Here is a 12,954-nt window from a genome sequence, read left to right as displayed (position 1 = left end):
AATTATTCATGCATTATTAATGACCATGACTTGTCACTTATGAAACATTTTTGCACATCTTGGCATAGTTCTGTTATACCTAATCTCCACCCGGCACCAGCCAGAAGTAGGACTGGGCCACGCCCTCATAGCCTGGTTCTCTCTCGGTTTCTTCCTAGGTTTTGGCCTTTCTAGGGAGTTTTTCCTAGCCACGGTGCTTCTACACCTGCATTACTAGCTGTTTGGGGGTTTTAAGCGTGGGTGTCTGTACAGCACTTCGAGATATTAGCTGATGTTAGCAGGGCTATTATAAAATAAAATTGATTGATTGATTGATGTAGCCTGTCTCTCTCTCCAGTACTGGGTTGAGATACCATGTAGCCTGTCTCTCTCTCAGTACTGGGTTGGGATACCTGTAGCCTGTCTCTTCTTCGCTCTCAGTCTGGGTTGGGTACAATGTAGCCATGTCTCTCTCTCAGTACTGGGTTGGGATTTACCATGTAGTCTGTCTCTCTCTCATACTGGGTTGAGATACATGTAGGCCTGTCTCTCTCTCAGTACTGGGTTGGGATACCATGTAGCTGTCTTCTCTCAGTATGGGTTGGCGATACCATGTAGCCTGTGTCTCTCTTCTCGTCTACTTGGGTTCTAGGGATACCATTGAGCCTGGTTCCTCTCTCTCAGTACTGGGTTGAGATACCATGTAGTCTGTCTCTCTCTCTCTCAGTACTGGGTTGGATACATGTAGCCTGTTCTCTCTTCAGTATCGGGTTGGATACCATGTAGCCTGTCTCTCTCTCTCAGTACTGGGTTGGATACCATGTAGCCTGTTCTCTCTTCAGTACTGGGTTGAGATACATGGTAGCCTGTCTCTCTTCAGTATGGGTTGGGATACCATGTAGCCTGTTCTCTCTTCAGTACTGGTTGAGATGACCTGTAGCCTGTCTCTCTTCAAGTACTGGGTTTGGGGATTACATGTGCCTGTCTCCTCTCTCTCTCTCAGTACTGGGTTGGGATCCATCGGTAGCTGTCTTCGTCTCTCTATCAGTATAGGGTTTGAGATACCATGTAGCCTGTCTCAAGTACTGGGTGGGCATACCATGTAGCATGTCTCTCTTCAGTACTTGTGTTGGATACATTAGCCTGTCTCTCTCTCAGTACTGTGTTTGGGATACATGTAGCCTGGTCTCTCTCTCTCAGTACTGGGTTGATACCATGTAGCTTGTCTCTCTCTTCTCATGTACTGGTTGAGATACCAGTTAGCCTGTCTCTCCTCAGTACTGGGTTGGGATACGCATGTAGTGTCGTCTCTTCTCAGTACTGGGTTGAGATACATGTAGCCTGTTCAGTGGGTCAATTAATTTATTTCTGCCAATGTGCATTTTAATATGTATTTATTTGTTTCAAAGTAATTACTGAAATATGACCTGTTTATTTATTTAAATGAGATATTTATTCTGATTGGTTAATTTATTTTTTTGGAGACAGGTTTTTTTTTAAATCTTCCGTGCTGTCTGACTTTGTGCCAATGTGCTGCTTTGAGGTGCTCCATATCGTGGGTTTGTATCATCATTAAACACTCCTCTATATTTTAAACAAACGCTTCCTCCCTCTATGACACCTGCATGTCGTTCAGTCTGTTACCATGGAGTTGAGGAGGGGAGCCGACAGCTTCAACCAATATAGGAGTCGAGATGAAAACCAACAACAACAACAACAACAAAATCACACGACCAGAAGAAGAAAGAGGCGTGACTCTATGATTTTATTATAAAACATTATTCACTAAACCCTTCGTGTTGTTGATTTCTCCATAGCAGTTAATTGAAGGCCATTACTTTGTCCTGATCAGGTGATATAGGCAGGAAACTTTAGTGTCTCTCAATGTGCACGTGCTGTCTTCTTGGTGTTTATTAAGGATCTCTGTTTCAACGTCCAGAGTGCACGTGCTGTCTTCTTGGTGTTTATTAAGGATCTCTGTTTCAACGTCCAGAGTGCACGTGCCGTCTCTTGGTGTTTAAGGATCTCTGTTTCAACGTCCAGAGTGCACGTGCTGTCTCTTGGTGTTTAAGGATCTCTGTTTCAACGTCCAGAGTGCCCGTGCTGTCTCTTGGTGTTTAAGGATCTCTGTTTCAACGTCCAGAGTGCATGTGCTGTCTCTTGTGTTTGAGGATCTCTGTAGAAGTGAGCGTCAGGTCCTTGTCACAGACATCACAGTGGTAGACTCTGGCCAGACTGGACACAGAGAACGAAGAGGAGGCTGCCTTCACATCGTCACCCTCTGAAACAGACAACAGCATCTGTTATGCTACGATATATAGATATGCATTAGATACAGTATCCGTCAGTTAGCTTCATTCCTAGAGATCATATTACATATATACAGGGCATTCAGAAAGTATTCAGACCCCTTGACTTTATCCACATTTTGTTACGTTACAGCCTTATTATAAAATGGATTAAATTGTTTTTCCCCTTCATCAATCTACACACAATACCCCATAATGACATCACAATACTCCTTAATGACATCACAATAAATACCCCATAATGACAAAGCAAAAACAGTATTTTAGAAAGTTTTGCAAATTTATTACAAATTTAGAAAACAAAGATTTACATAAATATTCAAACCCTTTACTCAGTACTTTGTTGAATCACCTTTGGCAGCGATTACAGCCTTTAGTCTTCTTGGGTATGACACTACAAGCTTGGCACACCTGTATTTGGGGAGTTTCTCCCATTCTTCTCTGCAGATCCTCTCAAGCTCTGTCAGGTTGGATGGGGAGCGTCGCTGCACAGCTATTTTCAGGTCTTTCCAGAGATGTTCGATCGGGTTCAAGTCTGGGCTCTGGCAGGGCCACTCAAGGACTCCAAGACACTCCTGCGTTGTCTTGTCTGTGTGCTTAGGGTTGTTGTCCTATTGGAAGGTGAACCTTCACCCCAGTCTGAGGTCCTGAGTGCTCTGGAGCAGGTTTATCATCAAGGATCTCTCTGTACTTTGCTCCGTTCATTTTTCCCTCGATCCTGACTAGTCTCCCAGTCCTTGCCGCCGAGAAACATCCCCACAGCATGATGCTGCCACCACCATGCTTCACCATAGAGATGGAGCCAGGTTTTCTCCAGATGTGACGCTTGGCATTCAGGCCAAAGAGTTAAATCTTGGTTTCATCAGACCAGAGAATCTGGTAAACTCCAAGCAGGCTGTCATGTGCCTTTTGCTGAGGAGTGGCTTCTGTCTGGTCACTCTACCATAAAGGCCTGATTGGTGGAGTGCTGCAGAGATGGTTGTCCTTCTGGAAGGTTCTCCCATCTCCACAGAGGAACTCTGGAGCTCTGTCAGAGTTACCATCGGGTTCTTAGTCACCTCCCTGACCAAGGCCCTTCTCCCCCGATTGCTCAGTTTGGCCGGGCGGCCAGCTCTAGGAAGAGTCTTAGTGGTTCCAAACTTCTTCCATTTCAGAATGATGGAGGCCACTGTGTTCTTGTGGACCTTCAATGCTGCAGAAATGTTTTGGTACCCTTCCCCAGATCTGTACCTCGTCTCAATCCTGTCTCAGAACTCTACGGACAATTCCTTCGACCTCATGGCTTGGTTTTTGCTCTGACATGCACTGTCAACTGTAGGACCTTATATAGACAGGTGTGTGCCTTTCCAAATCATGTCCAATTAATTGAATTTACCACAGGTGGACTCCAAGTTGTAGAAACTATGATTCTCATAGCAAAGGGTCTGAGGGATCTTTTTTAATTTTAATACATTTGCAAAAAAATTCTAAAACTGTTTTCGCTTTGTCATTATGGGGTATATTGTGATGTCATTATGGGGTATTGTGATGTCATTATGGGGTATTGTGATGTCATTATGGGGTATTGTGTGTAGATTGATGAGGGAAAAAATAATTGCATCCATTTTAGAATAAGGCTGTAACGTAACAAAATGTGGAAAAAGTCAAGGGGTCTGAATACTTTCCGAATGCACTGTATTCCGGGCATCCCAAATAGTACCCTTTCCCCTATATAGTACACTACTATTAACCCTCTGCCATAGGGCTCTGGTCAAAAGTAGTGCACTATATAGGGAATAGTGTGCTATAGGGCTCTGGACAAAAGTAGTGCACTATATAGGGAATAGGGTGCCATTTGAGCCTGACCTTTGTCCTGGTTTTCCTGCTGTTCCCCAGGCGGCCTGCAGGTGGCCTCGTGGCTCATCCTCTCCAGCGGTGTGACAGGACTGTACAGGTCACAGTGAGGACAGGACCAGAACGTACGCAGACACTCACTGTAGAGGTCCTTAGAGTCCTGGAGAACAGACACATCGCAATACAGACGCATTACAGTACAGACATTATAATACAGACACAAAATTACCACACAGACACATTACAGTACAGACACATGGGAACACAGACAGTACAGACGATAACAATACAGACACCATTACAATACAGACACAGCATTACAGTAGAGCCATATTACAGTACAGACATTATAATACAGACAGTACAGACACTCTACAAGTAGACACATAATACAGACGCATTACAATACAGACAGTACAAAGCACCCCATACATAGGACAACATAATTACAACAGACAACACCCTACAGTAGACCCATAATACAACAGACAGCACTCTACAGTAGACACATAATACAGACAGTACAGGCACCCTACAGTAGACACATAATACAGACAGTACAGACACCCTACAGTAGACCCATAATACAGACAGTACAGGCACTCTACAGTAGACCCATAATACAGACATACAGGCACTCTACAGTAGACACATAATACAGACAGTACAGGCACCCTACAGTAGACACATAATACAGAACAAGCACCCTACAGTAGACACATAATACAGACAGTACAGCACTCTACAAGACCCATAATACAGACAGTACAGGCACTCTACAGTAGACACATAATACAGACAGTACAGGCACCCTACAGTAGACACATAATACAGACAGTACAGACACCCTACAGGAACCATAATACAGACAGTACAGACACAGTACAATAAGACAAGACATACCCCTACAGTAGACCCATACATGGACCCACGGTTGACCCCCAGGTGAACCCACGTGACCCCAGTGACCCACGTTGACCCCAGTGGACCCACAGTTACCACGACCCACGGTTAACCCCAGGACCCACGGTTACCCAGCGGACCCACGGTTGACCCCAGCACCCACGTACCCCAGGTGACCCACCCAGTTGACCCCAGGCGGACCCACGGTTGACCCAGGTGACCCACGTTACCCAGGACCCCAGGTGACCCACAGTTGACCCCAGGTGGACCCACAGTTGACCCCAGGTGGACCCACAGTTGACCCCATGTCCACAGTTACCCTAGTTGACCCACAGTTGACCCCAGGGACCCACCAGTGACCCAGGACCCACAGTTGACCCAGGCGACCCACAGTTGACCCTAGGCGACCCACAGTTGACCCCAGCGACCCACAGTTGACCCCATGCCACAGTTGACCCCACGGACCCACAGTTGACCCCAGTGGATCCACAGTTGACCCACAGTTGACCCAGTGGATCCACAGTTGACCCCAGGTATCCACAGTTGACCCCAGGATCCACAGTGACCCACAGTTGACCCCGGGTTGACCCACGGTTAACCCCAGGTGGACCCACGGTTGACCCACAGTTGACCCCAGGTTGACCCCAGGTGGTCCACAGTTGACCCACGGTGGACCCACAGTTGACCCCGGGTTGACCCCAGGTGGACCCATTAAATAGTTGGGAACATATATAGTGTTGACTAACCGTCTTTTTCTAAAGTTTACTTTCCGATATTCAGAACTGTTCTGATATGTTTTGGTCTGCGTCGGCTCGTGTTGTTGACTAATCCGATTGGTTAAATCAAAGCTAGAACTGGTCTATGGGGGCTGGTGGAGTCAGTTATCCATCTGTAGTTGGTAATATGATAACCTCTACTCACAGTGAGACAGTTGTAGGTGAAGTATTTGGTGACTTGGAGGCCTCCCTTGATGGTGTCAGGTTGCGCCTCCACCCCAGGGAAAAGGGGGTTCGGGGCATGGGGCTCAGAGAACTCGGACTGGGCCTGAGGACCTACGTAGAGGTTCTGTACCTGCAGGCCTGTCAAACGACGTAGACTGTAGCTCACCTGGAGAGGACGGACAGACAGACGGAGAGGACAGACAGACAGACAGACAGACACCTCAGTGGGGGTGTTCTCATGATGTTATCTCGACAATAAACGAGGGACGTGATGATTAGAGATGGGAGCTTTTCCCGGTCAGATCACACGGTAGGAAAAACAAAGTCCTCGTTTCTATAACTAGAACCCACCGTTAAAAGATCACCGTTAAATACAAATATACCATATTATAAAGTACTCTTCCTCAATGTTAAAAGGTGAGGTGTTGCCGTACCTCAGTGTACAGCAGGAAGCGGACCAGTGCTTCACTGAGTTTCTCCAGGTCTTTACGGGAGAGCCCAGGTACCCCTAGCCCCTCTCCCCTCCCAGCCTTGGCCCTGCTCCCGGCTCCAGCCCCCAGAGTGCCCTGTCCCAGCTGGGCTAGCAGGAGACGCTCCCAGTCGGCCCTGAGAGTGAGGGAGGTGGACAGAACCTTCAGAGCCCCCTCTCCTGTCAGGCCTACCTCCAACCAGCCGTCCACCACCAGCCGGGTACAGTCAGCATTACTGTCCAAGGAGTTAGCTACCAGCAACAGGGCCTGGAAGGGGACATGAACAGACAGTCAGGAGAGAAACACTGCATACGGGAACCATAAAAGGTGTGCTCCTAAAACCAACTCTGATAACATTTCAGTCTGAGGTGGATCTTTGTCAGGCATCGAGCACAGTAGCTGCAGAGAGACTCTGACACGGTACTGACCCGGCACGGCTGGGACTCTGACACGGTACTGACACGGTACTGACCTGTTAGGGCTGGGACTCTGACGCGGTATTGACCTGTTAGGGCTGGGACCCTGACACGGTATTGACCTGTTAGGGCTGGGACTGACACGGTACTGACCTGCAGGCCTGGACTCTGACACGTACGACCGGCACTGCTAGCTCTGACACAGTATGACGCGGTACTGACCTGCAGGGCTGGGACTCTGACCCGATACTGACCGGTATGACCTGTTAAGGGCTGGGACTGACACGGTACTGACCTGCAGGGCTGGACTCTGACACGGTACTGACCTGTTAGGGCTGGGACTGACACGGTACTGACCTGCAGGGCTGGGATCTCTGACCCGGTACTGGACCCGGTATGACCTGCAGGGCTGGGACTCTGACCCGGTACTGACCCGGTACTGACCTGCAGGGCTGGACTCTGACCCGGTCTGACCGGTACGGTGGGGACTCTGACCGTACTGAACCCGGTACTGACCTGCAGGGCTGGGACTGCTCCGGTACTGGACCCGGTACTGACGCTGCAGGGCTGGGACTGACTGAGACCACGGTACTGACCGGTACTGACTGCAGGGCTGGACTCTAGACAGGTATGACACGGTACTGACCTCGTACTGACCTGCAGGGCGGACGACAGTGAGATGAACATAAGGTTGTTGGTCTCAAGTAGAGTGACGAAGGCTAGGAGCTGGTGTTTGCTGCCTTCACCCTTGTCAGGCCCCTCTCTGTCCCCTCCTCAGGGACGTGCAGCACCTCTGGGTTCGCTGGCAAACAACCTGGTGGGGTGGATCACTACCCCTGCTTGTTTACGGTGTGTGGAAACCTATAGAGACAGGACATTATCAGGTAACATACACACACACCCTTCTGTTCACACACACACACACACACCACACACTCCTGCACCACACTTATCCTGTTCACACCAACCTCACACAGCTCCTGTTCACACACCACGCTCACACACACACACACACACACACACACACACACCACACACACACACACACACACAAACACACACACACACACACAACACCCACACACACACACACACACTCCTGTTCACACACACACACACACCCACACTCCTGTTCACCACACATCTTACACACCACACACTCCTGTTCACACACCACACACAACACACTCCTGTTCACACCAACCACTCATCACACACGTCCTTTCACACACACCTCACCACACCTTGTTCACATACGACACACTGGAGCTTGGGTTTTGGTGTTAGCAGAGGTCAAATGCACAGGTCAGAGGGTGGCTTGACACTTCGGCTCGGATCGTTAAGTTGATACTGGGGAGAGTTGCCTCTTCGGGTATCTCAAAAGCAATGCAGAACAGAATGGCACGATAGATGCAGAAATTGACGATTACTGTTCAGCATCGCCTGTGACAGCCCTCCAGAGCTCTGATCACCTCTCCAAGCTACTTCTCCAGGGGTTCGACGCTATGTTTACTTCTATACCCCCATTCTTTACCTCTCCTCAGTCCTGGCCTAGGTATCGTGCTGCCACTCCTATATGACAATATTTAAGCTTTACTTTTACCAACTGGCCTGTTGCCATGCTGCACAGTGACATCATCCTCACACTGTATGCCAGTGGAGTCCCTCGCTCCTAGTGCTTCCCGTCCGTCCCGACGCGCCCTGCTCTGTGTCCGACCCAGATCCCCATCCCTTGCCTGTCCTCCTCCGTCTCAGGACCTTCCTCGGCCGCCTCTGCCAGGTCATGTGCTCCTTCGCGAGTGTAACTTCCTCCTCTCGGTCACTCTCCTGCGTTGCCGCGCTCCCCACAGAGGAGCCTCTCTCCACACTCAAGACCATGACTACGCAACAGCTCCTGGTTGCACACAGCGGGCGCGTCAGGGATTAAATGCCGGTGTTGTTACATTACCTTAAAATAATAGACACTAAAGCGGGAACGAGTCGTTTTGGCTGAGTTCATTTTCCCCCAAGGTAATGTACAGAATGGACGCCCTAATCACGTTTATACTGTTGTTTCCCCCCAAGGTAATGTACAGAATGGACGCCCTAATACGTTTATACTGTTGTTGCCAAAGAAACTATTTGAAAGCACACATGTACCGGTAGAAATACTTATGTTTTCGTTGATATTCAAATTCATAAACAAATTCATACTTTGGTTAAAAGCCCAGGTGGAAGTGACTTTTCCACAAGTTACACCGGCTAAATCTACGACGTTAAAATGCCTATTTACTCTGTTCCATCCGACTGCGCAATCCACCGCTCATATCAGCCCAGGCAAGCTTTAACTTATTACTTAAAAAAAATTTTTTTACTTTACTAGCAAGTCAGTTAAAAAACGATTTCTCTTTTACCCTCTCTAACCCAGCAATTTATGAACTTGATCTCAACTATAAAAAAAAGATTCTAGACATGTTCTCACGTTTTTTTAGGCTAACATTTCGTTTTTTAAACAGCGGATATTATATAATAAACCTTTGCTGTCTGTCTCTCTGACGTTTGCAACATTATTTAATTATTCAATTCGAGTATGCTCGGGAGTCGGGACAAACCGGCAGACAGCGTTTCTCAGACAGTCGAAGTCATGAATCAGTTGGCATCATTTTTATGGATATATACAAAGAAATCTCAATATAATATTATATATTTTTTAATTAGTGCAGCAAGTTTAGTCTTTTCAGCTTCAATTTGAAGTGATTGTGTTGGCTGTGTTGTTGCTGTGTGGTCGGCTGTGTTGTTGGCTGTGTTGTTGGCTGTGTTGTTGGCTGTGTTGTTGGCTGTGTTGTTGGCTGTGTTGTTGGCTGTGTGGTCGCTGTGTTGTTAGCTGTGTTGTTAGCTAGCTCCTCTGAACAACGTGTCCTGACCAGAGAGCACATTTTCTATGCTAGGCTAAATCGTGTTCAGTAGCTCATTGTTATAAATGTGTCCAAAAAATGTCACCAGAAAACAGCTTAAACAAATGTAAATACTTTGCTTTTATTCTGGGGCACTTTTTGACGTGACTGTAAGTACCGCAGTTGGCTAGCAAGCTAGCTAGCAAGGATGAAGAAATTACCCGCCATTATGGCAGTGGAACATTAGAAACAAACGGACTGGGTCGCGTCATTGATAAGAACAAAAAGACTGAACGACTGGGTCGTCACATTGATACAGAACAAAAAGACTGAACGACTGGGTCGCGTCCATTGATACAGAACAAAAAGACTGAATGACGGGTCGTGTCCATTGATATACAGAACAAAAAGACTGAACGACTGGGTCGTGTCCATTGATACAGAACAAAAAGACTGAACGACTGGGTCGTGTCCATTGATAGAAAAAAAGACTGAATGACTGGTCGCGTCCATAGATAAGAACAAAAAGACTGAAGACTGGGTCGTGTCCATTGATACAGAACATAAGACTGAATGACTGGGTCGTGTCCATTGATACAGAACAAAGACTGAAGGCTGGGTCGCGTCCATTGTACAGAAAAAAAGACTGAATGACTGGGTCAGTCATAGATAACAGACAAAAAGACTGAATGACTGGGTCGCGTCCATTGATACAGAACAAAAAGACTGAATGACTGGGTCACGTCCATAGATACAGAACAAAAAGACTGACTGACTGGGTCGAGCGTCCATAGATACAGAACAAAAAGACTGACTGACTGGGGTCGTGTCCATAGATACAGAACAAAAAAGACTGACCGACTGGGTCGTGTCCATTGATACAGAACAAAAGACTGAACGACTGGGTCACGTCCATAGATACAGAACAAAAAGACTGAACGACTGGTCGTGTCCATTGATACAGAACAAAAAGACTGACGACTGGGTCGTGTCCATTATACAGAACAAAAGACTGAACGACTGTCACGTCCATAGATAAGAACAAAAAGACTGACTGACTGGGTCGTGTCCATGTGAATACAGAACAAAAAGACTGACTGACTGGTTCGCGTCCATAGATACAGAACAAAAGACTGAAGACTGGGTGCGTCCATAGATACAGAACAAAAGACTGACTGACTGGGTCGCGTCAGCATTGATACAGAACAAAAAGACTGAATGACTGGGTCGCGTCCATAGATACAGAACAAAAAGACTGAATGACTGGGTCGCGTCCATAGATACAGAACAAAAGACGACTGACTGGGGTCGCGTCATTTGATACAAAAGAACAAAAGACTGAATGACTGGGTCGCGTCCATAGATACAGGAACAAAAAGACTGAATGACTGGTCCGTCCATTAGATAGAACAAAAAGACTGACTGACCTGGGTCCGCTCCATTGATACAGAACAAAAAGACTGAATGACTGGGTCACGTCCATTGATACAGAACAAAAAGACTGAATGACTGGGTCTCGTCCATTGATACAGAACAAAAAGACTGACTGACTGGGTCACGTTCATAGATACAGAACAAAAAGACTGAACGACTGGGTCGCGTCTCTGCAACCGAACCGATAGAACTAACGACCAGCCAGCTTGGGGAGCAACCATAGATTTCGATCGGGACTATATCTTGTGGAAGGATGAAATAGTATGAATAAATGAATCAAAACAACGTTTTTAAATGAAAATAAGTCAATCATTATTTGAATATGTTGATAACCCGTTGTATAAAAGTGATAATGCCTTTCGAAGCCGGTGTTTGGACGATATATTGTCACGGTTTACAGGCCCTCAACACCCGTGCCAATATATCCTCCAAACACCGGCTTCTCTGGCATTATCACTTAACTAGCCAACTTCCTACACAGTCACCATCTCTGCATCCAGAATAACTGCAAAGTTTATTCCGTTGTGTTATAGCGGTTTATCTTGCTTTATACCACAGTTGCCAATTAAAACAATACTAAGCAGACATGTATTTTTTATATTTAAGTGATAATGCCATGGCAATGTCCATGCAGAAACGGGTTATTTTCAAGTAGTGATCTGACTCGAATGACCAGAGAGAAGATGGGGGGTTTAGACCATAGAGAAGATGGGGGGTTTACACCAGAGAGAAGATGGGGGGTTTACACCATAGAGAAGATGGGGGGTTTAGACCATAGAGAAGATGGGGGGTTTACACCATATAGAAGATGGGGGGTTTACACCATAGAGAAGATGGGGGGTTTACACCATAGAGAAGATGGGGGGTTTACACCATAGAGAAGATGGGGGGTTCACCAGAGGAATGGACACCATAGAGAAGATGGGGGTTTACGACCACGAGAGATAGGAGGGGTTTACACCACAGAGAAGATGGGGGGTTTCACCATAGAGAAGATGGGGGTTTACACCATAGGAGAAGATGGGGGTTTACACCATAGAGGAAGATGGGGGGTTTAGACCCATAGAGAAGATGGGGGGTTTTACACCATAGAGAAGATGGGGGGTTTACACCATAGAGAAGATGGGGGTTTACACCATAGAGAAGATGGGGTGGTTTTACACCATAAGAGAAATTGTGGGTTTACACCATAGAGAAGATGGGGGTTTACACCACAGAGAAGATGGGGGGTTACACCAGAGAGAAAAATGGGGGGTTTAGACCATAGAGAAGATGGGGGGTTTACACCATAAGAAAGATGGGGGTTTTACACCACAGAGAAGATGGGGGGTTTACACCATAGAGAAGATGGGGGGTTTTACACCATAGAGAAGGATGGGGGGTTTACACCACAGAGAAGATGGGGGTTTTAGACCATAGAGAAGATGGGGGGTTTACAACCACAGAGAAGATGGGGGTTTACACCATAGAGAAAGATGGGGGGTTTTACACCATATGAGAAGATGGGGGTTTAGACCCATAGAAGGAAGATGGGGGGTTTACACCAAGAGAAGATGGGGGTTTAACACCATAGGAGAAGATGGGGGGGTTTACACCATAAAGAAGATGGGGGGTTTACACCTAGAGAAGATGGGGGGTTTACACCATAGAGAAGATGGGGGGTTTTAGAACCAATAAGAGAAGATGGGGGGTTTACACCATAGAGAAGATGGGGGGTTTACACCATAGAGAAGATGGGGGTTTACACAAGAGAAGATGGGGGTTTACATCATAGAGAAGATGGGGGTTTACACCAT

General features: G+C 47.0%; 1 protein-coding gene and 1 long non-coding RNA gene across 2 annotated transcripts in view; both read right to left on the bottom strand.

Moving 5' to 3' along the window:
* Nucleotides 1-334: 334 nt before the first annotated feature.
* LOC139026410 (uncharacterized) lies at nucleotides 335-849 on the bottom strand. Its single transcript, XR_011478184.1, has 2 exons — nucleotides 759-849; nucleotides 335-392 (listed from the first exon to the last, which is right to left on the bottom strand). It is a non-coding gene; the product is annotated as an uncharacterized lncRNA (long non-coding RNA).
* Nucleotides 850-1,722: 873 nt separating this feature from the next.
* dhx34 (DEAH (Asp-Glu-Ala-His) box polypeptide 34) overlaps nucleotides 1,723-12,954 on the bottom strand; it is a 27,243-nt gene continuing 16,011 nt past the window's right edge. The window contains exons 7-13 of the mRNA XM_070441757.1: nucleotides 8,675-8,745; nucleotides 7,498-7,508; nucleotides 7,253-7,320; nucleotides 6,400-6,702; nucleotides 5,946-6,131; nucleotides 4,134-4,281; nucleotides 1,723-2,260 (exon numbers count right to left, since the gene is read on the bottom strand). Coding sequence (XP_070297858.1) covers nucleotides 2,112-2,260; nucleotides 4,134-4,281; nucleotides 5,946-6,131; nucleotides 6,400-6,702; nucleotides 7,253-7,320; nucleotides 7,498-7,508; nucleotides 8,675-8,745 — 936 coding nt within the window. The 3' untranslated portion in view covers nucleotides 1,723-2,111. The remainder of the gene's footprint in view (nucleotides 2,261-4,133; nucleotides 4,282-5,945; nucleotides 6,132-6,399; nucleotides 6,703-7,252; nucleotides 7,321-7,497; nucleotides 7,509-8,674; nucleotides 8,746-12,954) is intronic.

This window comes from Salvelinus sp. IW2-2015, unplaced genomic scaffold (genome assembly GCF_002910315.2).
Source record: "Salvelinus sp. IW2-2015 unplaced genomic scaffold, ASM291031v2 Un_scaffold4712, whole genome shotgun sequence".
NCBI lineage: Eukaryota > Metazoa > Chordata > Actinopteri > Salmoniformes > Salmonidae > Salvelinus > Salvelinus sp. IW2-2015.
This window is presented reverse-complemented; position numbering and strand designations above follow the sequence as displayed.